This window comes from Phragmites australis, chromosome 1 (assembly GCF_958298935.1).
Source record: "Phragmites australis chromosome 1, lpPhrAust1.1, whole genome shotgun sequence".
In the NCBI taxonomy this organism is placed as follows: domain Eukaryota; kingdom Viridiplantae; phylum Streptophyta; class Magnoliopsida; order Poales; family Poaceae; genus Phragmites; species Phragmites australis.
The window spans coordinates 34,511,895-34,538,727 of record NC_084921.1 but is presented as its reverse complement, the minus strand read 5'-3'; the positions used below and the strand labels follow the sequence as shown (position 1 = coordinate 34,538,727).

Here is a 26,833-nt window from a genome sequence, read left to right as displayed (position 1 = left end):
CTTGACAAATGTCTAGACATCATTATCGTCTTGGATGATTTTGTTGTCAGTCATGTGTCTAGATATGATAATTTTAGAGCTAATGACCGATGCTTGATAGAGGTAAATTCTTTATAATTGAAATACCGATGCTTGAAAATATTGATCATTGTATAGCCGAACATGAGTTCTTAGGTTTGGTTATGTCTTCTTCAGTGATAGAAAATGTTGAAGTGGTTGAATCTTAGGTTTGGTTATGTCTTCTTTAGTACTTGAAGGATCCAAACAAAAGTGTTGATAGAAGAATCTGTTGACAAGCCTTCAAATATGCATTGTTGAATGATGATTTATATCGCCGAGTTTTAGATGGTTTGCTTCTCAAATGTTTGGATTCAGATCAAACAACACTTGCTATGGGAGAAGCACATGAAGGCATATGTGGCAGACATCAATCAGCATGCAATATGAAGTGGTTATTGAAAAAAGCTGAATTCTATTGACCTATTATGCTTAATGATTGCTTTAGGTATTATAAGGGATGGAAGACATGCCAAAAGTTTGGTGATATTCAATTAATTCTTGCTGGTATGATGCATCGTATTCTTAAACCATGACCGTTACGAGGATGGGGCTTGAATTTCATTGATCAAATACATCCTCCATCATCTAAAGATTATCACTTTATTTTAGTGGCTACTGATTAGTGCACCAAGTGGGTTGAAGCTGTTCCTCTTAGGAACATGACACATAAGGAGATGATTGGTTTTATTTTGAAGCATATTGTTCATAGATTCAGTATTCCGCAAACTATAACTACGGATTAAGGTACCTCATTCATGCCACATCAGGTATGTGAATTTGCCGATTCATTAAAAGTTAAGCTTCTCAATTCATCTCCATATTATACTCAGGCCAATGGTTAGATCGATTCTAGTAATAAGGTTTTGATTAAGTTTATCAAGAGAAAAATAGAGGAACACCCTAAAAGATGGCAAGAAGTTTTATCTGAGCCTTTATGGGCATATCATATCTCTAGACATGGTGCCACTAAAGTAACACCGTATGAACTTTTTATGGACAAGAAATTGTACTACTTGTTGAAGTATACCTTGGTGCTTTGAGGTTGGTCAAGCAGAATAATCTGTCGACTGTGAATTATTATGATCTAACGATAGACATGATTGAATAAGTGATGGATGGAAGATCACAAACTTGAGGGAAATTGAGAAGGACAAATTAAGAGTAGCCAAATCTACAACAAGAAGAGCAAAATCATTTCAAATTAGAGATCTTGTATGGAAGACTATCCTGCCAGTTGGGTCAAAGGACAATAAGCTTGGCAAGTGGTCTCTGAGTTGGGAATGTCTATACCTAGTTGTAAGTATCATCCCTGAAAATTCTTATTTGTTAGAAACCTTGCAAGGAGAGAAATTGCATAGAGCTATTAACGGATGATACTTCAAGAAGTATTATCCTAGTGTATGGCAAAGTACTTAGATAAGATATGGCCGATGTTTTGCTTACCATCATCTTGAAAAACAACCGAGGATATTGTTTTGTGTCAAACATGTCTGTTTATCAAAAACATGGGGCATGTGTTGATGGCAAGATTTGACATCTATAGTGGTCATTATAATTATGATCGACTTAATGTGATATTGTTGGACCTAGTCGAATACGTGGGAGGTGACCACGACCAGCGACTAGTGACCACGACCAATGACCATGACCAGGCGATCACCGACCATAGTAATCTCTGAACAACGGTGAGTTTCAGCAGTTGGTCTCTGAACAGGTGGAAGAATTGGACGGATTCGAGCACATAGGTACATCGAGCAATTGGTTTCTAAGCAGGTAGTCAAACTGAGAAGTTAGTACGCGAGCAGATGTTCGAGTCAAGCATGTAGTCGAATCCAAGAAGGCCGAACTGCAATAAAGGATACTCGGACAAATATATGGGAGTTTACATGGTTGAGTAGGAAATATATGTTAGTCATAGAAAGTTTGGAGATCAGAAGGTATGCCCGAATCATATCTATAAGTCTTGTTCGGTTTGAATTAGAAGTCCTGATCTTATACGGCTAAGATTTACCGCCCTTTAAATATGAGAGGGTTATGGACGATTGAGAAGGATGAATCCAATCGATCAAATATAATTTAATTACCTTCCATTTTTATCTATTTATCTAGTTCCTATAGTCCCTTTCTCCTTTTCCAATCTACATTTGTACCTGTTCTTGATCTTAACGACTAAGAATAAGCCATCGGTCATCCGCGCTCCGACGGGGTTCCTCCCGAGTGTGGGTGATGATGAAGGTCCGATGACGCAACACCACGACCAGAGTATCATGGGTGCTGCTCGCCGAATATTATACACGAGGTGCTCAGTATTTGTCGCAACATCTTTTCATGTCAACATCTGAAAAATCTTGCAAGGTTTCCGATCTTATTCACTCACTCCTTACCTAGCAATAGAATAGTCTATAGCACACGAGACAGAACACAACAAAGTCTTGCAAGGTGTCGAGCGCCATGAACGACTTGAGACCCGCGAGGAGATGCACGGCGATGGTGGGCTCGTGCCTGGGGATGTTGGCGTCATACGCCGGTGCGCTGAAGCCAGACCCAAGGGGGTTATCGAGGAAGATGATGCTAAAATGGCGGTTCTAGTGGTTGCGGTTGCGGGAGAGGCCTGTGGAGTTGAGGTAGTTGCTGCTGTGAAGGCCCGACGTAGTATTGGACGAATTCCCTCTATGCCAAAAAATGATTCTTCCCTGTATGTCATCAAAAGATTCAAACTTCCTTGTTTACCATTATTATTATCTTTCTTTCCAACATTGCCACTCCCTCGACCCTCCTGCAGAACTCCGGTCGAAAATCACTATGGGTACTATTCATATGTACTGTTCACAAGTGCTTCCTATTCCTCTAAAAATCAATAGTCTTATGTTTCTCCAAAAATCCTATAATTTTTTTATATATTTCTATAATCTATGTGTAACCTATTTTTATTTGAATCATCCAAAAAACATGTGTAGAATTTAAACTAAAATTCTCCAAAAAAATACCACTTTATAACTTCTAACAATTGTTATGGCCTCAAATAAAATTCTAATAATCTGGTAAAATTTACTAATATTCTTCTTATATGATGAACTAGTTTCTAAAATTATTTCTAGATCTAAGTTATATGGTGAAAAAATGAGTTCATTTGTAATGCTCCATTTCTATGTATTTTTATCATTGCATATAAATAGAGCATTATAAATGAATTCACTTTTTCACCATATAAACTAGGGTTAAAAATATTTTTATAAATTATTCCATCATATAATAAGAATATTAGTGAATTTTACCAGATTTTTGAGATTTTATTTGAGTCCGTAACAATTGTTAGAAGTTATAAAAGTAGCCTTTTTTGGAGAATTTTAGTTTAAATTCTATATAGGATTTTTAGGTGAATCTAATTAAAATAAATTGCACATAGATTATGGACCACATATAAAAAGTTCTAGATTTTTTAGAGAAATAGAAGACCACTTTTTTAGAGGAACATGAGGTCATGTGTCTTTTAAACAGTACTCATGAACCGTACCCGTGCACAGTGATTTTCGACAGGAGTCTGCAGGAGGGCTGACCGAGTGGGAAGGAGGGAAAGAAAGATAAAAAAGATGGTAGGTAAGGAACCTCGAAATTTTTGATGGCATAGAGGCAAAAGCCATTTTTTTTATGGCAGAGGGAATTCGCTCCGTAGTATTAAGGGATCAAATTTGCTTAGACTTGTTGAAATTAGTGTTAGACATTGTGACAATTTGCACTTGTTTGAGCGAGTGACATATTGGATGATGTACGCACCATGAGGAGATTACAATATCAAAAGAAAAATCACTGAATGACCAAGAAAAAAAAAACTGATGTCGACGAATGCTTAAAATACAGGGTATTGAACTACTGGCTGTTGCTGTGAAGACCCAGCACAGGATTTGTGATTTCATTTCTGCAGAAGTTCAGAAGACTTGTTGAACTTAGACATTGGAGACATGCTGCATATATTTCATGCAAGTGACATATTGTATGAAGCGTTGGGATCTTGACAGTCAATTCAAATAGCAACTGTTGGCCAGACTTGTGCCCCGTTTGGTAACCAGGAAATTTCCTCGATTCCTGCAAGTTTTTTTTTCTTGGATGAAACTGGAGGGTTCCCTCTACAGATTGTATATTATATATTCCTGCCAGATCTTTTCGGAATTGGACTGTTTCGAAATTTGTGTGTTCCAAACGGGATCGTTAACGGAACCTGTGAAGGTAAATGATCAAATCGAGAAACTAGTTATTAAACGAAAAAAATAACCCATGACAATCCTTCAAATACGGGCAAACTAGATTCTAGGACTGTGCTTTAAAGCAGGATAAAGGAAGTCTTGACTGAAACTCACGTTCTAAACTCAGCTACGGCTAAGCATGTCCTGCTTGAGCAAAATTGCACTTAGATCACTTTATTCAACACTATTGTTCTTTTCTGTACAATGATCTGCGATGCAGAAAACCAAAGAACATACATATACAAGCCATTTCGACCACAACTGCTGTTTATGCTTGCTATTTGTAACAGCTAACATAACATAAATGGTGAATCTTGACTCCTATACCTAATTTCCCAAGAATGGCCTGCACCATGTGGAGTGAACCTGACTTCACTGACAGGTTCACTAGATGATAAATATGCCTCTAAAACTAATTATGCTGAAGTTTATCGTGGAAGGTCTTTGAGATTATTGGCCTAACGTCCTCTGCGTCAATGAGGCTCTCCAGGAACGGGAGTAACTCCACTAATTCCTGATCCGAGGGGTCATCAAACCAGCTCTTGATTGGTATGCCGTTATCCACTTGCAACTGGAAAACCTGGAAGAAGAAATGTTTTCAATCAAATGCCTAGAGGTCACAATATATAGTGCTAGATTTACTAGATATCAGGACAGGGGTGCTACCTGTGGAGTATTGTCGATTATTGCAACTTTTGCCAGGTCGACTCCTAGAATTGTCAGGTCCTTTGTATAGCAACCATCAGAGAATATACAGGATTCACGATAAATACGCTGTGAAATCAATTTCCCATCAGGATCAAGCCTATCTATTAGCTGCTCAGCATAGATTCTCTGACTTGCTGTGAAAATGACAAGCTCAAACATCTGAGCTACCTTCTCAAGAAACATCTTCAGGCGAGGCCTTTTTCTCACATATACTGTATGATTTTGCATATTAAAGAAAACTTCTAGGGCAAAATCAGCATTGTTGCAGTGATCCAATGTTGAATGTACAAGAGTCTCTGCATATGAGAAACGATTAGACTATCTTACAAAGAAAGTATTGCAGTGACAAAGTTCATATTACAACTAAATTTCAGAATCCTGATCATGACATGCTAATCCTATACAAATATTAACTGGAAAAAATCTATAATAACACGCCAGCAAGAAAAGCATAATAAAAATTATTCTACCCTGTCCTAATTATTTGACTAGTTTGATGACCTATTTTTAATATTGTTGTACAGGTGATGTAGCCTATAAACCTTGGCCCCATAAATGATTAAGAAGACAAGAGAGCTACACAAGCCAAAAGTACCAGAAGAAAAAAACACATACAAATGTAAGATTGCATGATGTGAAGTCAGTGACTGCTTACCGTCTAAATCCAGCACAAGAGTCACATGTTTCGTTCTCACTGGTGATTTCAGTAAGCGACTAGGCGAGTCAACATCCATTAAATCGGGCAGACCTCTGGAAAGTAGCTTTTGATCAAGATATCCAGTTTCTACCACATCTCCAGAGGCAGAACTACTTTCCGTTTCTGAATCTGTTGGTTTTGGTTGAAGGTATAAGGATGTTTCATCAGGTTCCATTGTAGTGTGGTCGACTGGAACCTCATCACTAGTGTTATTTGGTTCCATTGTATCATCTAGAGACAGGCAAGCCACAGGCCGCTCTACCATGTCAACTAGATTTATACAGTCATGATAGGAAGTACTAACTTCATTTGTAAAGCCCATTAAACTTTCAAACTGTAGAGCAGAAAAGTTTTCTGACACATAGAAGTCCAAAACATCCCAAACTTGGAATTCAGTTGTAGTATTGTATCCTTCATCATTGCCACTAAGAATCAGGTGAAGGAACTCACTGCTTTCGTCCATTGCTGCAGTGACATAAAAAAAGGAAAGATGAAATGATCAGGGCATTCAGCTACCAAATATTAGATAGTCAGACACGAATTGGATAAACTAAGAAATTTATAAATCTACATGTAGTCAAGCTATCCAATACAAGAACTTGAATGTATAGCAACCTAAAATCAAATTATTACAGAAAGAGTTGGAAGCCAAGCCATGTTACCTGCAGCATTGTAGTTTATCTCTTTGAACTGAAGATCACTGTAGATTGTATCTGGTGAGAGGATAGTCTCAAGGTCAGATGATGATGGTACTGATATTGGAACCTGCAAAATATTAATGCAATAATAATTTTAATATTCCATACTCCATAGCATCACATAAATAAAACAAATATGCAGTTGTTCTGTAAGACTTTACATAACATTGCTAATAACCATCATCCAAGTCACTTTTACTGATACACTATTGTTTCTAAGCAGACCGCTCAGGGCTTGACAATTGAGAGCACTAGCAGCTGTATTATGACAGATCAGATCTTGATCATGAATTAGCACCACCATCCTATTAATTATTCAGCAATTTGAGGTGCTCAAAATAATGTCAGTTATAGAGCATTGTTTCGTAATTTGCAATAAAAAACACTGGCTATAGGGCTATAACAAATCTCAGTCCCTGCGGTATCATGATTTAATAAATTATAGTGTGAAACATATAATTGGCTTTGACCTACTTCATCCCAATGCCTTCGTGATTTCCAAATATAACATTTTTGGAACAAGGCCATCCAATTTGTGAAATTTTATGAGTTTAACATTATTACTACAAACAAAAGAAATCGCTCAAGCTCAATAATAATTGAAGCTTTTAACAATAGAGTTTATAAATTCAAAAAGAAGCTAATAGAACTAAATCCGAAATGATTTGCTTGAGGGAAGTTATTTGAAGATCTAACAGCAGCTGCAAGAAGCACAAACTTTGTGGTTGGCTGATAATAGTTGTGCATTGCGTTGTGCCATAGGCTGGTTTGTGTTTCTCTCATTCTTCTTTTTATTCATAAGACCACAGTATGAAATATGAACTCAAAGAACTTTGTTCTGAGAAATATAAGCAATCAAGCAAAAAATGGAAGGTGCGGATTAATATTCAGCAACACAAATATGCTAGTGTTCACAGGAACTTTATAAAACGAAAAAAAAGGTTAATTACCATAGATCTAGGGCCACATGACAACAATGGCAGTGGTAATAAACTGGTGGCTGCTGCATCAGATTCATCCTGCAATAAGCTGATTTCCATGATTTCAGCGTTTTCCCCTGACACTTCAGTAGTACAGCACACTGCAAAAAGATATTTAATGAAGTTGTTAGGCATACACTTCTTGCAGTCCAGCCATAATCTACTTACTAAAGTTAGTACTAATATGCTAAACTATGTTTGTCCTGACTAAGTCCAAATCTCCACATGTTTGTAAAAGTGCAGTGCTATACATATCCTAAATATGAATTCATAAACCACGGAAATGTAACTTACACAGTTGCACACTTACACCATGCATTGATACTGTATCCAACTATTTTTGTGCAAAACAGCCTAGGTTCCAGAACAGAAGGTAAACTCGATGATTTGGGTAGGAAAGAGGGTGCACAAATCTATTTTTTTAAACCAGCACAAATCTGTTAAGAATTATACTTTTGTGATCAACACATACATATGCAACGAGCCCACTCTTCTCTTTCATTTATACAGTCTTGTTTTGATTAATTCATGATATTGTAATTCACCTACCTTCTTTTTAATTTTTATCACATTAACTAGTTCTAAGGATTTGCACTTGTGCATTTTGATAGATTAATGATGCTTCTGGTTTGAGCTTATAAGCTGCAACTTACTGAGTCAGTTCTCCATTGTAAGCTGACATTTCTCCCTCCCCAATCCAAAAAACAAGATCTATAATATATTTACAAAAAAATAGTTAAATGCCAACTTGATTATTGCCTGAAGAAGACACAAACTTCTCAGTGAAACTTTCTGTTATATTTATTCTTTCTGTGACATTTTCCTTTTCTTCCTTTTTGGAGGGAAAGTTATGTGAGCTTAGAACATTATGTTTGTCTTGGTTGGAGACAACACAATTAATCACATATAGATATCAGGCTGTTTCTGTTGTACGATATGAAGATAACAGTTCCTTTCATGCTACAAAGTATTGTTAAGTCAAAATCTCAAAAGTGCCAATTCTAGTAACATGGCCAGAACTGAGTTTTATGCATTACAGGGAGTGAATTTACTACCAGAGTTACAGACTTACAGGTGCAGCAATAGCATAGAATACAAAATTATTTTTTGTAATGCTGCAGTGACTCATATAGATTTCAAGCAGGAAACGCAGAATTCAGCAACAGCACAAATATATTAAATGATCTTGCCCCGTAGATGAGACTGGAAATTGTGCAGACTACCATTTTGATGACTTATTAGCGTTGACCCCACTGTTGTTTTATCGACTGTAATCTCTTGAGGATGTGAATGTTCCAATATTTCAGTGGTCTTGCAAAATGTATGAAGCTCCTGTGTCCCTAAACAGTCGGTGCTTAACATTTTATTCATCCTTAATGCAAGTATTTGCAAAAAGCATGTTCAAAGTACTGCAGTTCCAGTAGGAAAAGGCCAACTGTTGAAACAATATTTCATATCACTAAAGACATTAGTGGAGAAAAAGTGAAAAAAGTCAAATATCTAGGCCTAATGCAGTGTAAAGAACATATTTAACCAGTTTGTTCTAAAGGAAAAACCACCAATAAATTGTATAAAAAAAATAACTCAGTACTGTGAGGATTGGTATCTAGACAAACGAAGCCATGTAAAGTGCAATCGTTATCAACGAAACAGGAAAAAGCTATGCATCTTTGACTGAACGCTACTAAAAAGCAAAGTAATGCTCTACTTGAAAGCAGTAGTCACATCTCGCATGCCTAGAACATATAGGAAGTGAATTCGCCAAAGCAAACAGGCCCCAGACACTCTGAGATCTCTGAACTCTCCTAACAAGTAACAACCCTATCACTGACTAAAGACCCTTCCTTCCCTTCCTCCTTTCCCCGTAATTTTTTGCTGTCCCAGCACAAATCTTCCAACCACCTTGCAAGGACAAGGTAAACAAAAATAAAACTAGAGCCGAAATATGCCGTACGTCAAAGCAGCAACGAACCCCGTAAATTCCCCACATCACATCACATAAAGAGGGGCTCACTTCACTTCTCCTACTCGTCGGGCAAACCATCGAGCTTGAATTGGCTCACGAGGAGTGGAAAAGAAGTGCGGGGACCAGCCCAACAACCTTCACCGCACACCTCTGTTCAGCTCAAAGTGTAAACTCACAGAATCGTCTTTCCAGGGACTTGAATTCACAAATTCGATCCGCATGCTCAACAGCTCACCAAAATCTCCACAACTGCATGCTAAAAACCACAAATTTCCACCGATTTTACCAAGCGAAGCGCCCCCTGGCTTAATCACACATGAGCCACAAAAATCCCACACAAGAGAGTAGAAAACCGCACGGGGGCTGGTCAAATATCAAAGACGAGCCAGAACTTGAGCTCAGGAAATCCCGACCAAATTAAGCAGAGCTCCGGCGAGACGAGGAGAGACACGTACCCAGACACCGAGCTCGTCCCGCCGCCCACCTCCCGCTGGTGTACTCTCCTGCAGCTCGGTACCTCGCCCTGCGCTTAGCCTTAGTCTCGCATACACAAAGAGAATCAGAGAAGAGAGGAGCCGGAGGAAGCGAAGAGGGAGAAGGGAAGCGGGGAAGCAAGCGCGCAACAGGTAGGGGACAGCTCGATCGCTCGCTACTCCCGCACCACATAATCTATGGACCAGCGTCCGCCAAGACCAGTACTCACCACTCTCACAGGCAGGTGGGGCACAACTCATCGGCCCCACCTAGAACTGATTTAGACGGGTAGGAATTTATGTAGGTCTCGTATTTCAGGGTGGGTTGACGCTCCTGCCCTCCCTATCATTCCCCTCTGCCCCACATCGATTACTCGAACTTAACAGGTCCCTGACAGTGGGCCGCAGAAACCGTGGCTCCACGTATCAGTTGCTGAGCAAGATACTCCATCTGGTAGGTCAGGGTAGCAGTGGACGATGGGTACACGTGGACGGTGAGGATCGGGTAGCTCATCATGCCGGGCGGAGTCCACCCGTTTATTTACGAGAAATGCTAAATACCTTAAGATAGATTTTTGAGAGATAATCTGTTAAATTTCTAATCTTTTAACCGGTGTTGAGATTCGTGTAGGACTCCTTCTCTTTCATCTCCAATAAACTCCGACAAGCTCTATAAACTCTGGCAAAATTAGGGTTAGGATTCTAGGTTTTTAGAGACTTACGGGCCTCCAGCTCTAGAAGATGGTCAGGAAGCTCGCCGGTCCGACGGTTGTAACAGACGATGGGTAGGATGGTAAGGCAGTGGGGGCACTGCTCGTTGTGGTGGTGGTGGATGACGGCTGGGTCGACGATGGTGGCGAGGGCAAGAAGGTTGGAATGGTTAGCATCGGAGGCGGCAGACAGTGGTGGTGGCATCATCGGAGCCAAGCGAGATGGCAATGGAGGCGGGGAGCTTGGGAAAAGAGCTCGGATCCGATGGAGGGTGTTGGAAGAGGGGCGGTGGAGGTGGAGGGAGTGGCGATGCAAGTGAGCGGGCCACGCCAACATCTGGGATGGTGCCAGTGAGGTGGTGCCGCGAGGTCGAGTCGGAGTGATGACAGGAGTCAGACTAAGAAAGATAGAATGAGATGGGGAAACTAGAGTTTTTATATATATATATACTGTATGTATATTCTGCAGGTATGTTTACTGTAGTTCATGTCTACGCATACCTCACAAGTTGAATTCACAGTGTTTCATGTTGTAACTGGGGATGTGCACAGTGCAAATAACAAGTTGTAACTCACAGTGTTAGCTTTTCGTGTTGCAATTATATATTTATAGGCCTAAAGTTGTAACTCACAGTGTTTCAGATTATATATATATATATATATGCGACAAATCTAGATTATCTAATCTATGGAAGGATCTAAATTTTAACATATTTAGAGTTTTATAAGATAACTCAACACTCCCTTATTTATTTCATAAGCCCTACTTTTATCAGGTCGGCACACTAGTCGTACTCGTCATCAGATACCCTTACTGACATCCTGGGCAAACGATGATGGAGCCCATCAGTCAGTGAGAAGGTCTCCTTGAATGTTTGCGTTCCTTGTAATTTATGTAGTGGGGGTACACGGGGACCGAGGACGGCGCTAGATCTTCTGCTCCTCATTTGTGGCTGCGTCCACTGATTTGTCGACGCGTGGCGAGAGAGCCCTGGGGCAGAACGCACCACTCCCCCCAGGCGCGTGCGGCCGCCGCCGTGTCCGCCGTCCGCGCAGACGAGGGGACGGAAGCAACGGCGCCGCGCGCACGTGCGAAGGGGACGCGGCAAAGGCAGGCGGTGATCTGACATGTTCCCGCGCGATGTTTTTTTGGCTTCAGTTATCGTACGCAAATAGTGTTGCGGACTTCGACGGTTGTTTGCGCCTTTCTATCGTGATGAAGAGCAGGCTTGGTACGAACTGAAGAGGTCGTGATCACTTGGCGAAGTACAAATAAGCACATGACCATTTTTTACCAACGTGCATAACTATGCAACCATTTTGCAACATATAATTAGGCAGTCGTTTTATTGATGGAATGCGACAAAAATGCCCCTTAGAAAACACAGAGGTGAAGAAATTCAAGTTTGGTAAGAGAGAAGACATCACGAGAGAAGTGAGTTAGCACAGTGAATATCACAGCCAATCTCAGAGAGAAGACATCACGAGACAAACCTTCTATTCAAATTGTTTCTTGAATATCACAACCAATATCTGGAAACACGTACATCTTCTTCGCTATGTCTGCGTGTGACCACCTCCGAACCTTAGAGTGTTTGTCGCTATTTTGCCATTACCTCATAACTCATCTGCCAAGACCAACCAAAAAAACGAGCTTGCCTTCTCGCGTTCTACACCATGGTCTCCTCAATTTGTTGAAACTCATTGCTACCCGACGTTGACGTCAGTGATCACCACCGCCGTGCCTGTGTCCTCCATCGCTGGCAACGCCGAGAGCCCACCACGAGTCATCGCCCTGTTCCATTCTCTCTATCCTCTCTGTTAGTATGCCCAATTGCAGGAAACCCCCTCCCTTTCTCTCTTTTAGTTATGTCTTTACCTCTTTTTTAGGATGTCTACATGTTAGCCCCTACCTTCTATAATCAATTTTGTTCTAGCCTTCATAATTCAAATAGAGTTCATCGTTTTGAATCTTATTTAGCAAATTTCATCTAAATTCCAAGCCACTTTGTAAATTCATCTAAATTCAGCAAGTTTCCAACAAATCATCCTTGTTCATGTTCACTAGTGACAGGGTAATCCAAGATGATGCAAAGGTATGTAAATACATATTCATGCAAGCTTCTCAGTTTCTACACATGTTCTGTTGGATTGATTTCTTAAATTCTTCTAATGGTAGGTAATCAAGTTGAACACAAGTAAACTTCTGCAACATCAATTCAATGCTATTCAAGAACAACTTATCGGGTTCATCAATGATGAAGTGATAAGTCCAAAAGATGAGTTTTATGAACTGGCATATAAAGAGCTTCTTTAGTTGAACACTTGGGACTTACCGAGTTCGACAACTTCGGGTAGCAAGAAAGGTTGAACCGCCTATTTGTTTCCCTTTTATGAATGTTTGAAGTGAACCGTGAGATTTTTGAAACAAATTGTGAGTTAGAGAGTTATTCATGAATGAAATGTGATTTGACATATTAATTGTGTATGTGATTTGTGCACGAAATGTCTAACCAAGAACATTTGTGAATGACATGTTAATCGTGTATGTATATATATGTGATTTGTGAATGAAATCTGTTGAACCTATATGTGATGAATTGTATATGTATATGTGTTATTTTCTGAATATGTTGTTGCTGACAACAATTGTACTGGGTGGAGGTGGGGTTTATCATTGTCGGTTCTTGTAATGGGAAGTGATAATTTAACTATCACTATCAATTAATTACGTGAACTGGCACGTCACGTACCTACCTTGGGTGATACTTTTGCTACCCATCATCACTTCTACAGAAAATGTTATCACCACCGGTTCAAAAATGTCACATGGACTGACAGTGATAAGCCAACTATCACTGTCGGTTCCAAAATTGGCAGTAATGACATTTTTGAACTGGCAGTGATGATGTTTTTCTGTAGCAGTGACAATGGGCAACGAGAGTATCACCCGAGGCAGGTACGTGACGCTGCCCAGCTCCATCTCCTCATACGTCTGTCGATCAAACTGTATGACCGACGAGTATAGCCTGAGGACCTCATGCAGTATCATGGTCACTTGCATGCCAAATAACTCAAAAATGACCATGTCAGACTTGCATTTCAGCTGGTTTGTGCCACCGATGTCTGGCTGGTTCTTTCCAAAGACACGCATAACCTCCTCCCTCGCACGGTCCTGCCACTCGGGGTGCACGCTTAGGATGACCATAGTCCATGTGAGCAACATGGTGGTGGTGTCCATTCCCGTGAAGTAGAACAACTTCAGCTCCTTGATTATGTCATCCATGGTCATGATGGGCTTCAAGTTCCCAGCTTGCTTGGTCTCCAGGATGTTGGACTCCAGCAGCACACTGAGCAGGTCATCATTGTTGGCATGACATTCTTTCATGGACCTCTCCCTCTTGCCGACTATGCTTCTTAGAAGCACACCTCTCGTCCATTTGCTTTTATCTTTCTGTTGATTTGGGTTGGCAGGAATCTGCCGAAACCATATGAACAAGAGCTCTTGACAATAGGTAGTATAAACTACCGTATCGGGATCCTCTAGCATTTTCTATATTATTAGGGCATATTTTTATACTTGGAAAAATAATCCCTAAACGTATGAAAACTGCCCATAAATACCCAGAATATCTCGTAAACAGGGAAGTTTATCTCTTAGAATGATAAGAAAGGACTCGAGAGGTCGTACGATGCTCCCTATATATACGGAGTCAGAGGACCCTATCAGAGACAAGACAATTAGAAGACATTTAACCTTACAGAAGCCTCACTATCAAGTTCATGTTGTGTAACACCCCGAGGTGTGGCTGGTTTGATGATGTTGTCCATGGTGCATAGCTTCAGCGGGGCGTCATCATGGTCGGTGTCGAGAGGGACAAATGAGGATGCCATTGTCCAAGCACCCCCATTATCCTCCACCGAGCATCCTTGACCTCTGCTCCATGATGGTGTGACTGACATGACAGGACTTAGTGCTGGGTTGTCGATGGTGTACTCCACGATGAAGGTGCTGCCTACTGCATCTTGTACATGCTCAGTAGGCCGTCCAGTCCCAGCTGCAATCTTCATCACACACCACATCGCACGTCACATGGACACGACATGTGGCTAGGATATAAACATGGTACCCCTTCACGCTGCATTGGTAGCTGATGAACACCATAGGTACACTCTGATCCCCGAGCTTCTCCTGATTTGGCTTGGTGATGTTCACATGAGCGACACATCCAAAGGTCCTGAGGAAGTACACAATAGATTTTCATACATGCAACACTTTAAAAGTTGTTATTCCATTAAGGCTTCGTGTTGGCGGCTGATTTAGCAAAAAAACTGTCGTGGTGACTACTTCACCCCAGAACACGGCCGACATTCCTTTCCCCTTCAGAAGACTTCTTGCCATCCCGATCATTGTTTGATTTCGCCTTTCTACCACACCATTTTGCTATGGCATGTAAGAAGCTGTGCAATGTTGCCCAATGCCAAGGCTCATGCAGCACACCTCAAACTGAACAAAGGTGAACTCACCCCATTGTCAATTTGGAGCACTTAGAGTTTCTTCCCAGTCTGCGCCTTTCCCACTGCTCGGATGCGCTTCACAGCTGCTGGAGCTTCGTTCTTGATGGTGTGGAGCTCCAGCCACATGAAACGGTTGAAGTCATCAACCATCAACAAGAAGTATCGCCTTCCTCCAGGCGTTGGTGGTGAAATCAGGCAACACAAGTCCCCGTGTACAAGGTCCAGTGGCTCCTTGGCTTGAAATTTCGCTCTCAGGAATGGGCTCCTCCTATACTTCCCGACCAGGCATGCCTCACAGAGCTGGTATGCCTGCTTCACCTCTGGTAGGCCTGCACCTTGCTCTGATGACTCTATTTGCGCATGCTCTCGAAGTTGAGGTGTCCCAGTCGCTTGTGCCACTGCCACGCTCGATCCACCTTCTTCGCCAGTAAATAAATCGGTTGCTCGACCCTAAGCTTGAGCATATACAAGCAATTGGAGGTTCGATTTACCTTGGCAAGTGACCGACGATGCCGATCCCAAATTCAAAGTACACTAGCTTCGATTTCCACTTTTCTGTCATTTTCGTCGACTTGACTGATGCTCAGGATATTGGCTCAGAGCTCCAGGATGTAGTAAACATCCATCAGCAATGTTCACCATCGTGTCCCACGAGGAGAACTGTGCCAATGTCGTGGGTGTTGACGATAGATCCATCTCACAGAGCCCATCACCATCATGTAGAGATTTGTGAAGAACTCACTGTGCTTGGTCATGTGGTTCGTGGCTCCAGTGTCCATGTACCACACTTTGTCTTGTTTGGCGGCATCAACAACGAGGCTTGTCTGAGCGCTCATGAATGTGGGTACTCCCTCCCACTGTACTGCCCTACGCTGGCGATGGTGTTGGCTTCACATTGCAGGCGTGCGCCTTGAGCAGCGCCGACTGATCGTCCTCAACTTCGGCCAGGAGGGTCTTCTCGTTGCGCTTGGGTTGCCAGCAATCTCTAGCCCTGTGGCCAAGCTTGCCACAATTCCTGCACTTGTATTGGGAATAATCTTTCTCATTGCAGACACAGTTGTCGTTGCGTGTTCCAACGTCAGTACACCTGCCATGCCCATGATGCCGATTTTCGGCACCCCTTCTTGGCTCTATGGAGGAATCACTTCCTTGTTGGCAATCCTTGAGCCTAGCCATCCACTCTTCTTTGGTGAGTAGCAACTTGCCCTTTGTGTTGGAGTTGGCGTGACAACCATCGCTATATTGTTCTTTAGCCACCTTCAAGCGACCGACCACATCCCCCATGGTCAGTGCCTCAAGATCGAGGAGAGTCTCAATGGACAAGGCAATTTGCTGGAGTTGGGGGAGGAACAACATGCAACAGTTTCTACACCACTCTTTCTCCTTCGATCTCGATGCTGAGAACCTTAAGCAAGCTCATAAGTCCTGACAAGAACATTGCAAAATCATCAATATTCTCACCGTCGTGGAAGACTATCTCCTCGAATTCCCGGTGCAATTGGTGTGCATTGGCCTCATGTACTTGATCGACACCAACTTACATCGTCTTGATGGAATCGCACGCTTCCTTGGCGCTGGGCTTGTTGGCGATGATCGAGATCATCTCAGTTGGCACATTGCGCAAGATGGCCTTGAGCGCCATCTTGTCTTCTTGTATCTCCATGCCACCTTGATCGATAGCATCCCACATCTCCCTTGCTTGAAGCATCACCTTCATTATTACAGACCAATCGTCATAGTTGGTTCGAGTCAGCACCGAGTACACCAAAGAACCATCAACCTTCTTCACAACACGCTGCACAATAATCCCTTGACCGCCATCATCACGGTGTCATGGCCGATGCGGAGGAGGTGTTGGCTAATGGGGTCAGCTGCACCGTAGAGGAGTCCATGATTGTGTACCCACCGGAGATGACAACATGTTTTCACCCCGGATTGTGGCTCAGCTTTGGTACCAAATGTTGGAAGAAATCACTCGCTCTCACAGCTCACCGATCGATCTAAAGTTAGCTGACAAAAAATAGCTCGTTTTCAGATGATGAACAATAACTGAATTTCTTTAGACCGGAGATTCATAGTTTGTGCTGCCTGAAAGCATAGCGTCAAGGGTTTTCTTCACTATTTATTGGCAAATGGATACAACGATTATCTCCTACATCTAAGGCACGATCTGTGAGACGTGATCCACCACCAACTTACAGCCGTGTGACTCTAACAGATTACTACACTACTACAGAACTAGCTATAAGTAGCACCTCATCACTGCCGGTTATACAAGAAACAGCAGTGAAAGCGTATCACTGCCGATTCTTACCCTCTCACGCTCAAATCATGATAAAACCGCTTAGAACCGACACTGATATGAACTGTCAGTGCCAGTTTCTAATAAAAACATCAGTGACGGTTTTTTTTGAAACCGGCACTGATGCCTGGCCTAGACCCAAAATTTTTATGGAATACGATTTTGGCTCACCCTCTCGCATCCACGGCTCGGCCATGCGCTCAGTTCTTGACCTTATCCTCACGCGCGTCTCTCCCTCACGCACTCGTCCTTATCCACACGCGCTCGCTCTCCCCCATCTATCCCTCCTCTCCGACCACTCTCCCTCTGGATCTCATGCGCTCTCCATCTGCCGGCACCGCAACTGTTGTTCCTCTCCTCCGCGGCAAGCGCGCACTAGCGCGGCGGCAGAAGCCCCCGGCTGGAGGCGCAACCCTCGCAGCGCGACCATTCGCCGGCACCCGCCCCCGCGGAGTCCCTCCGCCGCAACCGAATCCTCTCCAGCAAGCTCTACCTGGACGTCCCTGCCTCAAAGGTCGGTCCCAAACTCCCCCCCTTCCGTTCCAAGGACCGGGCGTGCTGCCCATGTTTTGATTTCATCTGCGTTTGTTTCTCGCAGGCGCTGGTGGTCTACTCGTTGGCCTACGACATCGCCTTCCTCAGAATCGAGAAGCTGTGAGCTGCCTGCCTACCCATGTCGCTATGTATGGAGAGAAGTATCTGCTGTGTGTGTTTGACATTGTGTGCATGTGCAATGTCTTGTGCAGGCACCCGTTTGATTCCTCTAAATGGGGCCGCATTTGCAAGTTCGTCACCAAGGAAGGGTACCTGCAGAAGAACAGAGTGTGGAGCCGTTGGAAGCCTCCAAGGAGGATTTGCTAGTGGTAATAACCAATAATCAAGAAGATACTTTTGGATTCCACCGATCTTTGCTCCTCGTGCTCGTTTTGGATGTGTGCATCGTTCTAGATTCCACCAAACTAGAGTCATACATGAAGGTGGATTTGGATCCCACCGATCTTTGCTCCTCGTCAATGTTTTTGTGTTCCCATGTTGTTTGTCAGTTTTGTGTTCCCGTGAAGTGTATGTGATGTTGTGGTGTGATGTTGGGGATTGGGCTGTGATGTTGTGGTGTATGTCGATTTGGGGATTGGGGATTTGTTCTCGAGCGAGTGGAGTTTGACGGAGGAGCGGGCGTGGCGGTGGAGCACGTCGACGGTACCAGCAGCCGAGCCAGCTCGTTTTCGAGCCGGCTCGTTCTCTTTTTTTTTTGGCTCGCGGTGCACCTATCACTGCAGGTTCGTGTCTCGAAACCAGCAGTGATAGTCAGTTACTGTGCCGGTTGTGGAACCGGTACTGATACTATTTGAGTATCAGTGCCGAATAAAGAGTACCGGTTGAAAAATTAGCACTGCAGTCATTTTTCAACCGGCACTCTTGTGCCTTTTTGCAGTAGTGCTAACTAAACTCGAACTAAACTACTAACTCAACTTACCTGAAAAAAGCTCTCAACATAAACTTTGCACGTTTCAGAGCCTAACCAATTGACTGACTAACTAACTAACTAACTAATACACAAGACTTATTCATCAGTCTCAGGCATGTGAAATCATGTATGATGAAAAATTAGATTTATGGTGAAATTGGCAAAAATAACAAAGTGTTTCGCATAATAATGATGTTCATATATTGTGTGGATTGATATTTAGTCAAGTTAGGTATATGCTCGGAAAATTGGTTTGTTTAAGGAAGAACTGAGGTCAAAGTAGTCATGAGGTTTTTTTTTAACAATGACATGAGATCTGTCGATTTTATTAAACAAGGAAAGAGAAGTTTAGATGAAAAAAAAATTGGGTGGAAGACAAGACACCCAACAACTACAAGACACCCAACAAGAGGGGGGGTTTCACCTGGTTTATTGAAGGTGATCACAAATCACAAATAGCAACAGAGGGAGAAGAAACTAGGTGAGCGAGAAAGCTTCTTGGCGTTGATCAACCTCCTTAATTTTAATGGACACCTAGAGTGCATGAAGATGCTCACCTTAAAAAATTCTTCTATTTCTTTCTGTCTAAATGTTCCACTAAAAGTAAATGATAATTCCGTTGAATTCTTGTTGGTTATGTTTCTCAATCATCTTCGAGGCTACACGTCATCAATCGGTGAAGACAATCAGTAGGTCATGCGAAACATTTAGGATAGGAAACAGTTCCCATAAAGATTAATAGCATCATAAGATGTACACCGGAGATATAGTGTATGATGTGAAATGGATCGTGTACGCTAGGCCATGGCACGGAAGAGCAACAAGACGGCATTGCGGTGAGGTGCGTCGTGGGAAGCGCGGACGTACCTGAGGTCGTGGGGCGTGGTGGCCGAGCGGTGTAGTCGGGCGAGCAGCTGCGTGAGTTCGCGGACTGGCCAGCTCACGCGCGGTGTGTGCGCTGCGTGGCGAGCAGACGCAGGAGGTGGCTCGGGCCGGTTTGATGCAAACCGATTGAGAGACGATGGAGGCATGTACATGCATCGGAAGCTCGTGCATGTGGTGCATTGGCTTTTGTACGTGTACAGACTAATAAACCGGAATAAAAAAGGAAACCAAGTCAGCAGGCGTTAGCATGCATGCGTATATCGTGACCTGGAGCCGCACGGCAGGGTGTCGGCCTGGACCCTGGAGTCTTGATGGCTTGTCATGCATGCAGCCGAATGAAAAAAATGAAAAAGGCCGGAGGCTTGGTGTTCGGTGGTTGCATGGTGTGTATGCGCTGACGTGGTGCTGAGGCAAATAAGAAGGATCCGATCAGGTGTGCCGGTGGTGGTGTTTTTTTCGAGAAAAGTGGTGGCCGCGGCTTAGAGAGAGGTTAAGAAAGAGAGAGAACTAATCTATGGTTTGGGATTTCGTAGAAATTCTTATTGGGATGATGTGGAGATGTATCTTGTTGTGAACTTGTATATACAATGAAGTCAAATTCTGTAAGTTGATGATTTCGTTCGTGGTTCGTGTTCTTGTTTTGTCTTCTGGTTTTGATTTTTTTAAATCATTTGGTTAACATAATTTATCTTGCTTTGATCCATCCAAGAGCATCTAGGTAAGCCTCTGAAAATTTTGGTTGGTTGAATTTTTTAATTCTTGCATAATCATGAAACTAGGATTAAATTTATTTATTTTATCATCTCTCACAGTTTGCTTGCGAGGCTCATAAATTTTGATCCATATATCTGATTGACTTGATTCTTGTTGAGCTAGTAGTTTCGAAACGTTGTATAGTTTTTACTGTTAAAATTTGAGGGCCATCGGACCTACATATCTTTCTGTATATTATTTTTATTGATGTGATAGCAATCTATCTAGAACAGAATACGAGAATAAATTGTTTTTTAATTAGGATGAATTAAAATTTGAATTTGCCTTCTGAAATTATTCACCCCTATCTGATTGCATATTAGAGAGTAATCGATCTTACAAGACCACCCACCCAGATTTGAACTCAGTTGCTTGCGGCTTCCTCTCTTTTAAGACAAAGCTAGGATGATGTCTTTCCCCGTGGTTGAGTTTTTTTTATTATTGCCTTTTCTTCTTTTATTTTTGAACATAGGGAAACCCCATTTCTATTACTATATAATAAAACCACAAACATTGTATTGTCTTACATCCACCGCAGAAAAGATAGAATGAGAAAAAAAAAACGTTTATAGGGGTAGTAATACTAGGCTAGACAGTAAACTGCGCTGCAAGCAGAAACTACCAAAAGTACTCCAAAGAAACTAGTTTCAGATAGAGTATCATCATCCATCAGGGATACGCTGAACTGATAAAACAGAAAATAAAGGCCTTCAGTGGTCCTCTTCTTCGTCATCAGAAGGATTATGCTCTTCTCCGCCGTCCTAATTGTTAGAGATCGTCACACCAGTGCTAGGTAGAGCCCTCGCACATTCATCACACACCACCAAAACACCTCATTAGTGCTGGTTCAAAATCGCTATCAGCCACGGGTTTTGAACCGACACTGATTACTCGGCACTGATGTGCGGGGTATGAAATCGGCACTGAAAATCACTATCAGTGCCGGTTGGAGCCACCAACCGGCACTGATAGTTGGTCTCCATTCAACGTTTTTCAGGTCAAAAAAAGTTTCAATTTTTTTTTGCAACCGCACCCGACCAGAGGCTGCCTACCAGATCACGTTCAATATTAGCAAAATCACATGATACTCGCTTGCATGCGGCAACGAAGACTCGAACTCAAGACATCACAGTCTATGTGCACGCATTACCCCTCTAACCATCTCAGCTATCGTCCATTTGTGAGTATAGTAGCAAAATAAATCCTTTTGACATCTTCTGACCGAACTTTTGAATAGCTATTTGGATATCTAAATGATCTCAAATAAAAAAAATGATCAACTACGAAGTTTTTTCCCCATCTAACTTCATGAAAAAGTTATGAATTTTTTAATGTGAGCTGTCATCGACCGCTGCTGCAACTTTATTATAATTATTTGGGTATTTAAATGACTTCAAATTAAAAAGTTTCAGCTACAAAGTTGTAGATCTCATCGAGATCTATAATTTTCATATAAAGGTTTTTCCCTATCCGACTTCGTGTGAAAAAGTTATGAATTTTTTAGGATGAGCCGTAACGGTAGCAATCATCATTGCAGGTTCATGGCTAGAACCGGTACTGATACTGATTATCAGTGCTAGTTCGTGGTTAAAACTGACACTGATGTATCAGTGCCGGTTCCAATCAAGAACCGATACCGATAGTGACTATCAGTGCCGGTTCTTATCTCCTTAGCTGTTGTTCACGCGCGGGAGTTTAAGAACCGGCACTGATATGTTTTGAGTGCTGATTACTGTTGAACCAGCACTAATGGGGCGCTACATACGTGATGTTTTGTAGTAGTGATAGTTTTCAACAGACCTTGAGTGTATTTCATCAACTCCTCCTTACTTATGTCCTTCAAAAGATCTGCCCAAATTTTTGAGAAAGAGAAAGCATGAAATATTATTTCACTAGAATCATATATCATTTTTTTAATCAAAACATGCTTTCCAAATAACCCATCATACTGCAACTAAACCAACCACATGGAAAATTTTTCCATGAGGCAGAAAAGAGTTGATCCAATTATAATAATATTAAATAGTGTTAGGAATCGAACCAGCACCAAGAAACCAAACAACAAAACCCCATACTGACTTAGGCACAGGACATAGGAAAAATAGAAGGACGCAAGATTCTTTCTGAGTAAAAAATAACAAGTACCATCACCAATCCAATGCCACATAATCATATTATCTTTAGTGAGCAATGCTTTTTGTTCTAAGAACCAAATCTTAATTTTCAATGGGATTTTTGCTTTCCACATATGATCAAAATAAACATTAGGAGAACCTCTCACTAAGTATTTATACATGGACTTAACAGTGAAACACCCACTTTTTTCAATTACCCCAAAAACAGAATCCTCATAATCATCCAAGGTTATTTGAGCAACCACATTCTGAATAAAAATCCACAGAGATTGTAACTCATTATTCGGTCATCTTTTAAAAGATAGGCTACAACTTTTATCATAGGCATTTCTAACCATAATTTCATTTTCAACACAAATCCCATATAAGACTTGGAAAAAGCTCACATAATGGTTTAGGAGAGTAACCCAAGCATCTTTCTAGAATCTAGTATTCCTCTCATTTCTAACTGAGATTCTTCTATCATGCAAGTACATATATCTGATCTTAACAAGATCATACCAGCAAGGAGAATCCCTCTATTTATGTTTCACATTAGCCATAATAGAGGAATTGAGATATTTTCTTTTTACAATTTGTTGCCACATGCATTCCTTTTTATCCAGTTTCCACCACTACTTGCACAAAAGGGCAATATTCATTTTGGACAAACTTTTGATCCCCAATCCACCTTTTTTTCTTAGGTTTGCAGAAAATATTACATTTAACAAGATGATATCTCTTTTTTACCCCACCTCCTTACCAAAAAAAAATTCTTCTGGCCTTGTCAATGTTTTTTTTTATCACTGTTCTAGGAAGCAAGTACATGGACATATGGTAAGTAGATACATTTGACAGACTAGCATTGATCAAAGTAATTCTTTCTCCAATAGAAAGTAAACCACCCTTCTAAATATCAAGTGTTTTTATAATTTTCTCTTCTAGCATTATCCAATCAAGAATGTGCAGTCTACTAGGACTGACTGGGACACCTAAGTATCTTTATGGAAAATATCCAATCTAATAATGAAAAAGATTTGCACATGTGTTCAAAACATCAGTGTCACCTCCTATCATCAACATCTCATTCTTTTGAAAATTTATCTTTAGAAAATACATCAATTGATAAATATAAAGCAATAATTTGAGATTGATGGCCTTAACCACATCATGCTGGATTTATAATATATTGTATTATCTGCATATTGCAGCATGATAATACCACCCTCAACAAGGTGAGAAACGTAACTAACCCAACAATCTTTTTGAGTTATTGTATCAAAATTGATTTTGCATGAATGATGTATATATACCATCGCTAGTTTGAGTTATTGTTCATTACCGTAAGACATGTGCTAAGTTGTGCATATATATATATATATATATATATATATATATATATATATATATATATATATATATATATATATATATATATATGTGCACATCTAGTATTATTCTCTGGTGTCTTATTTATCTCCAGCAGAGCGATAAACGTCCATATCACACGATACGATGATCATATATGTCAATGCAAGTAAAACGATTAGAGTTTCTTGAGCATAATCTCTGCCCCGTGATCCGGCTGCAGCGTAGAGACGGGGAACGGCGCATGCGTGTAGGACGGTGAGAGCCCAAACGAGAAGCGTTGCAGGATCATGCTCAGTGCTATCTTGGCTTCGAGCAGGGCGAAGTTCTGGCCGATGCATATCCGTGGTCCCCAGCCGAACGGGATGAACGCCGGCGCGTCCTTGGATGCCTTGGAGATCCCCTCCGCGAACCTCTCCGGCCTGAACTCGTCGGCGTCTTCTCCCCACAGATCTGGGTCGTGGTGAATGGTCACGATTGGTAGCAAGAGTTTCACTCCAGGTGGGTACTCGATCCCTCCCAGCTCCATCTCCTTGTATGTTTGCCGTTCAATCAATGTGATCGGTGGGTACAGCCTAAGAACCTCGTATAGCACCGTGGTCACCTGCCACATGCGAGTCAAATCTAAGCAACTCTACAACTGAGAAAAATAAAAGATAGCTAGCAGCCGTGATCGAAAGTAGCAGTAAATACTCACGATTTTCAGCTGATTTGCACCGTCAAGATCCGGCTGTTTCTTCCCGAAAACACGCAGGACCTCCTCCCTCGCACGGTCCTGCCACTCGGGATGCATGCTCAGCACCACCATTGTCCATGTGAGCAGAACAGAAGTCGTTTCCATTCCGGCGAAGTAGAACAGCTTCAGCTCGCCAATTATGTCGTCCATGGTCATCATTTGTTTGGAGCTTCCACTTTCCTGGCTCTCTTTGATATTGGACTGCATTAGCAAGCCTAGCATGTCGCTGTCATCGGCATGACCGTTCTTCATGGCCCTCTCCCTCTTGGTGATGATGCCTTTCAGGAGCGCTTCGACCTCTCGTGCATTTGCTTTTATCCTTCTGTTGAGTTTGGTCGGTAGGAAGCTTCAAGAAATAAATTTTGAATACAGGTGAATTTCAACCACTACGTGTACGTCTGAATAGAAAACTAAATTACTTATGGATAAGGCTCTGAGTGAGTGATATGAGCTCACGTACGTGTAACCCGGGATGTACAGGTTTGTCATGTGATTTGCTAGCTGAATTTGCTCCGATTGTATCCGGAAAATCCTTCTCCCTTCACTTAAGCTGCTGCCAAACGCCGCGCGGGAGATGGCGTCGCCGGTAAGGTCTCGCAGCTCCGGCCAGACATCTATCTCCTGCGCCTTGCCAGACCCCATCGAGTCCTCCCATCTGCCTATCAGCTCACTCGTGCAGGCAGTGATAGCCGGCAGCATTTTCTGCAATGTTAAACAATTAGCCGGCCCATTTACTCGAGCTTCACTCGGACTTCATTGATAACGAGTATCGAGTAGTAATTTGCAGAGTAAATCCAATACCTTCAACTTCTCGAGATGGAAAGCCTGGTTGATGATCTTGCGATGAAAGACCCATTTCTCGCCTTCGTGGCTCGCCAGCCCCTTGCCGATCAGCTTGATGAAGTTGGAGGGCAGCTCGGATTTTCTGAAGTGCCCGAACTTGTTCGATAGGACTTCCCGGACCAGCTTGGGATCACTGATGATCACTCTCGGTGTCGGACCGTCCCATACCATCGAGATTTTACCTGCCGGTTCAGTTTTTCCATTCAAGAAATTAACCAAAAAAGTCCCAACCATGAGTCCAGAACTAACCGACGAACGCATGCAGATGCCGGTAAGTTTTAACTTTCACTATTTGAGCAGTCGATTAGCAGAGCACGCCGTACCATGTTCCTTGACGGTGTTGTGGACGAGTGGCTCTACGCGAGCGCTGATGCCATGCGACAACAGAGGCATCGGCTTGGTTCGTTCCGCAGCGCGGAGACGCGCCTCCTCCTTCAGGTCGCCGGCCGGGAAGCGGTATGCGGTGCCGTGGAGGCCCTGGGCCCTCAGGGCCCGGCCTAGCCTCTGCGGGCTGAGCCAGCCCCACTCCAGCGCCCGCCAGGCGAACCACAGGGCCACCAGGCCTCCCAGCACGTAGAGCAGCTCCTCCAGTGCACCGATCGCCATCGCTTTCGATCGAATCAAGCTTCTGTGATTGTGCACGGTTCGCAACGAACGGCACTGGGCTCAACTTATAGGAGGCTGATCCATGCCGCGTCCTTGATTTTTCTTTGATCACAGTCAGAGGAAGCTGCCTCCCATGGCGACTTGGATCGTTTCTTCGCTTGCTTCCTTGTTTCGCTGCATTTTCCGTGGTCCTATTCAGTTTTGTGGCGGGGATGAGTAAACACTTTCTAGAGTTGGGTTCAGCTCTTCTTCTGTGCTAACTACGGTGAATAGACGAGTAACAGCACATAGTTTCCATGGAAATGCTGTGTGGGTAGTTACTCGGTTGTTTCCTAGTTGCTATGTTCGCATGTCGTAGTCTTATCCGTGAAGGAAAACAGCGACAGGAGGAAAACAGAAGGTAAGAAGTCTAACCAAGTTCTTACAAGTTACGTACATTTCCAAAATCAATATAGAAAATGTCACCTTCGAATGTTCTGCACGGTAGAAATAAAGACTTTGCTAGTTTGCTACTGTTGTGGCAAGAAATCACAGCAGCAGTGCTCTCAAGTTCCCAGGGAGTGAAGAACAAGAGAGTGAAGCTATTGGAGGTAATGCAAAGTGTAGAAATGGCTTAATCAGCCATCCATTGAGGATTTGGGATAGTTCCACTCCAGGTTTTTTAGCTCTACTCCATAAATCTACGGTGGAGCAGATCCATAGTGGATCTT

General features: G+C 42.4%; 2 protein-coding genes across 8 annotated transcripts; both read right to left on the bottom strand.

Moving 5' to 3' along the window:
- Positions 1–4,449: 4,449 nt before the first annotated feature.
- LOC133916312 (uncharacterized) lies at positions 4,450–10,031 on the bottom strand. 7 transcript variants are annotated; one of them, XM_062359966.1, is made up of 8 exons: positions 9,806–9,940; positions 8,608–8,716; positions 8,038–8,095; positions 7,355–7,485; positions 6,369–6,471; positions 5,665–6,171; positions 4,968–5,305; positions 4,450–4,881 (listed from the first exon to the last, which is right to left on the bottom strand). In XM_062359966.1, coding segments are annotated over exons 3-8 (1,248 nt in total). In that variant the 5' UTR covers positions 8,039–8,095; positions 8,608–8,716; positions 9,806–9,940; the 3' UTR covers positions 4,450–4,713. The 7 variants fall into 7 exon arrangements, with proteins under 7 accessions (XP_062215950.1, XP_062215919.1, XP_062215933.1 ...); XM_062359935.1 differs by lacking the exon at positions 8,038–8,095 and having other exon boundaries at positions 8,608–8,724; positions 9,806–10,031; XM_062359949.1 differs by lacking the exon at positions 8,038–8,095 and having other exon boundaries at positions 8,608–8,819; positions 9,806–9,950.
- Positions 10,032–24,019: 13,988 nt separating this feature from the next.
- Positions 24,020–26,332, bottom strand: LOC133916305 (cytochrome P450 CYP72A616-like). Its single transcript, XM_062359926.1, has 5 exons — positions 25,841–26,332; positions 25,476–25,699; positions 25,135–25,376; positions 24,636–25,020; positions 24,020–24,542 (listed from the first exon to the last, which is right to left on the bottom strand). The coding sequence occupies exons 1-5, from the start codon at positions 26,121–26,123 to the stop codon at positions 24,117–24,119; spliced, it is 1,560 nt and encodes a 519-aa protein (XP_062215910.1). The 5' UTR covers positions 26,124–26,332; the 3' UTR covers positions 24,020–24,116.
- Positions 26,333–26,833: the final 501 nt, after the last annotated feature.

Excerpts from the sequence above, each read along its gene's own strand:
- LOC133916312 (XM_062359935.1), bottom strand. The coding sequence starts at position 10,016 with ATGTGGTGCGGGAGTAGCGAGCGATCGAGCTGTCCCCTACCTGTTGCG. Across the intron at positions 8,725-9,805 it reads GGGACGAGCTCGGTGTCTGG|GGACACAGGAGCTTCATACA; the intron begins GTACGTGTCTCT and ends CCGACTGTTTAG. Across the intron at positions 4,882-4,967 it reads TAATCGACAATACTCCACAG|GTTTTCCAGTTGCAAGTGGA; the intron begins GTAGCACCCCTG and ends TTCTTCTTCCAG.
- LOC133916305 (XM_062359926.1), bottom strand. The coding sequence starts at position 26,123 with ATGGCGATCGGTGCACTGGAGGAGCTGCTCTACGTGCTGGGAGGCCTG. Across the intron at positions 25,377-25,475 it reads TCCATCTCGAGAAGTTGAAG|AAAATGCTGCCGGCTATCAC; the intron begins GTATTGGATTTA and ends TTAACATTGCAG. Across the intron at positions 25,021-25,134 it reads CTGTACATCCCGGGTTACAC|CTTCCTACCGACCAAACTCA; the intron begins GTACGTGAGCTC and ends TATTTCTTGAAG.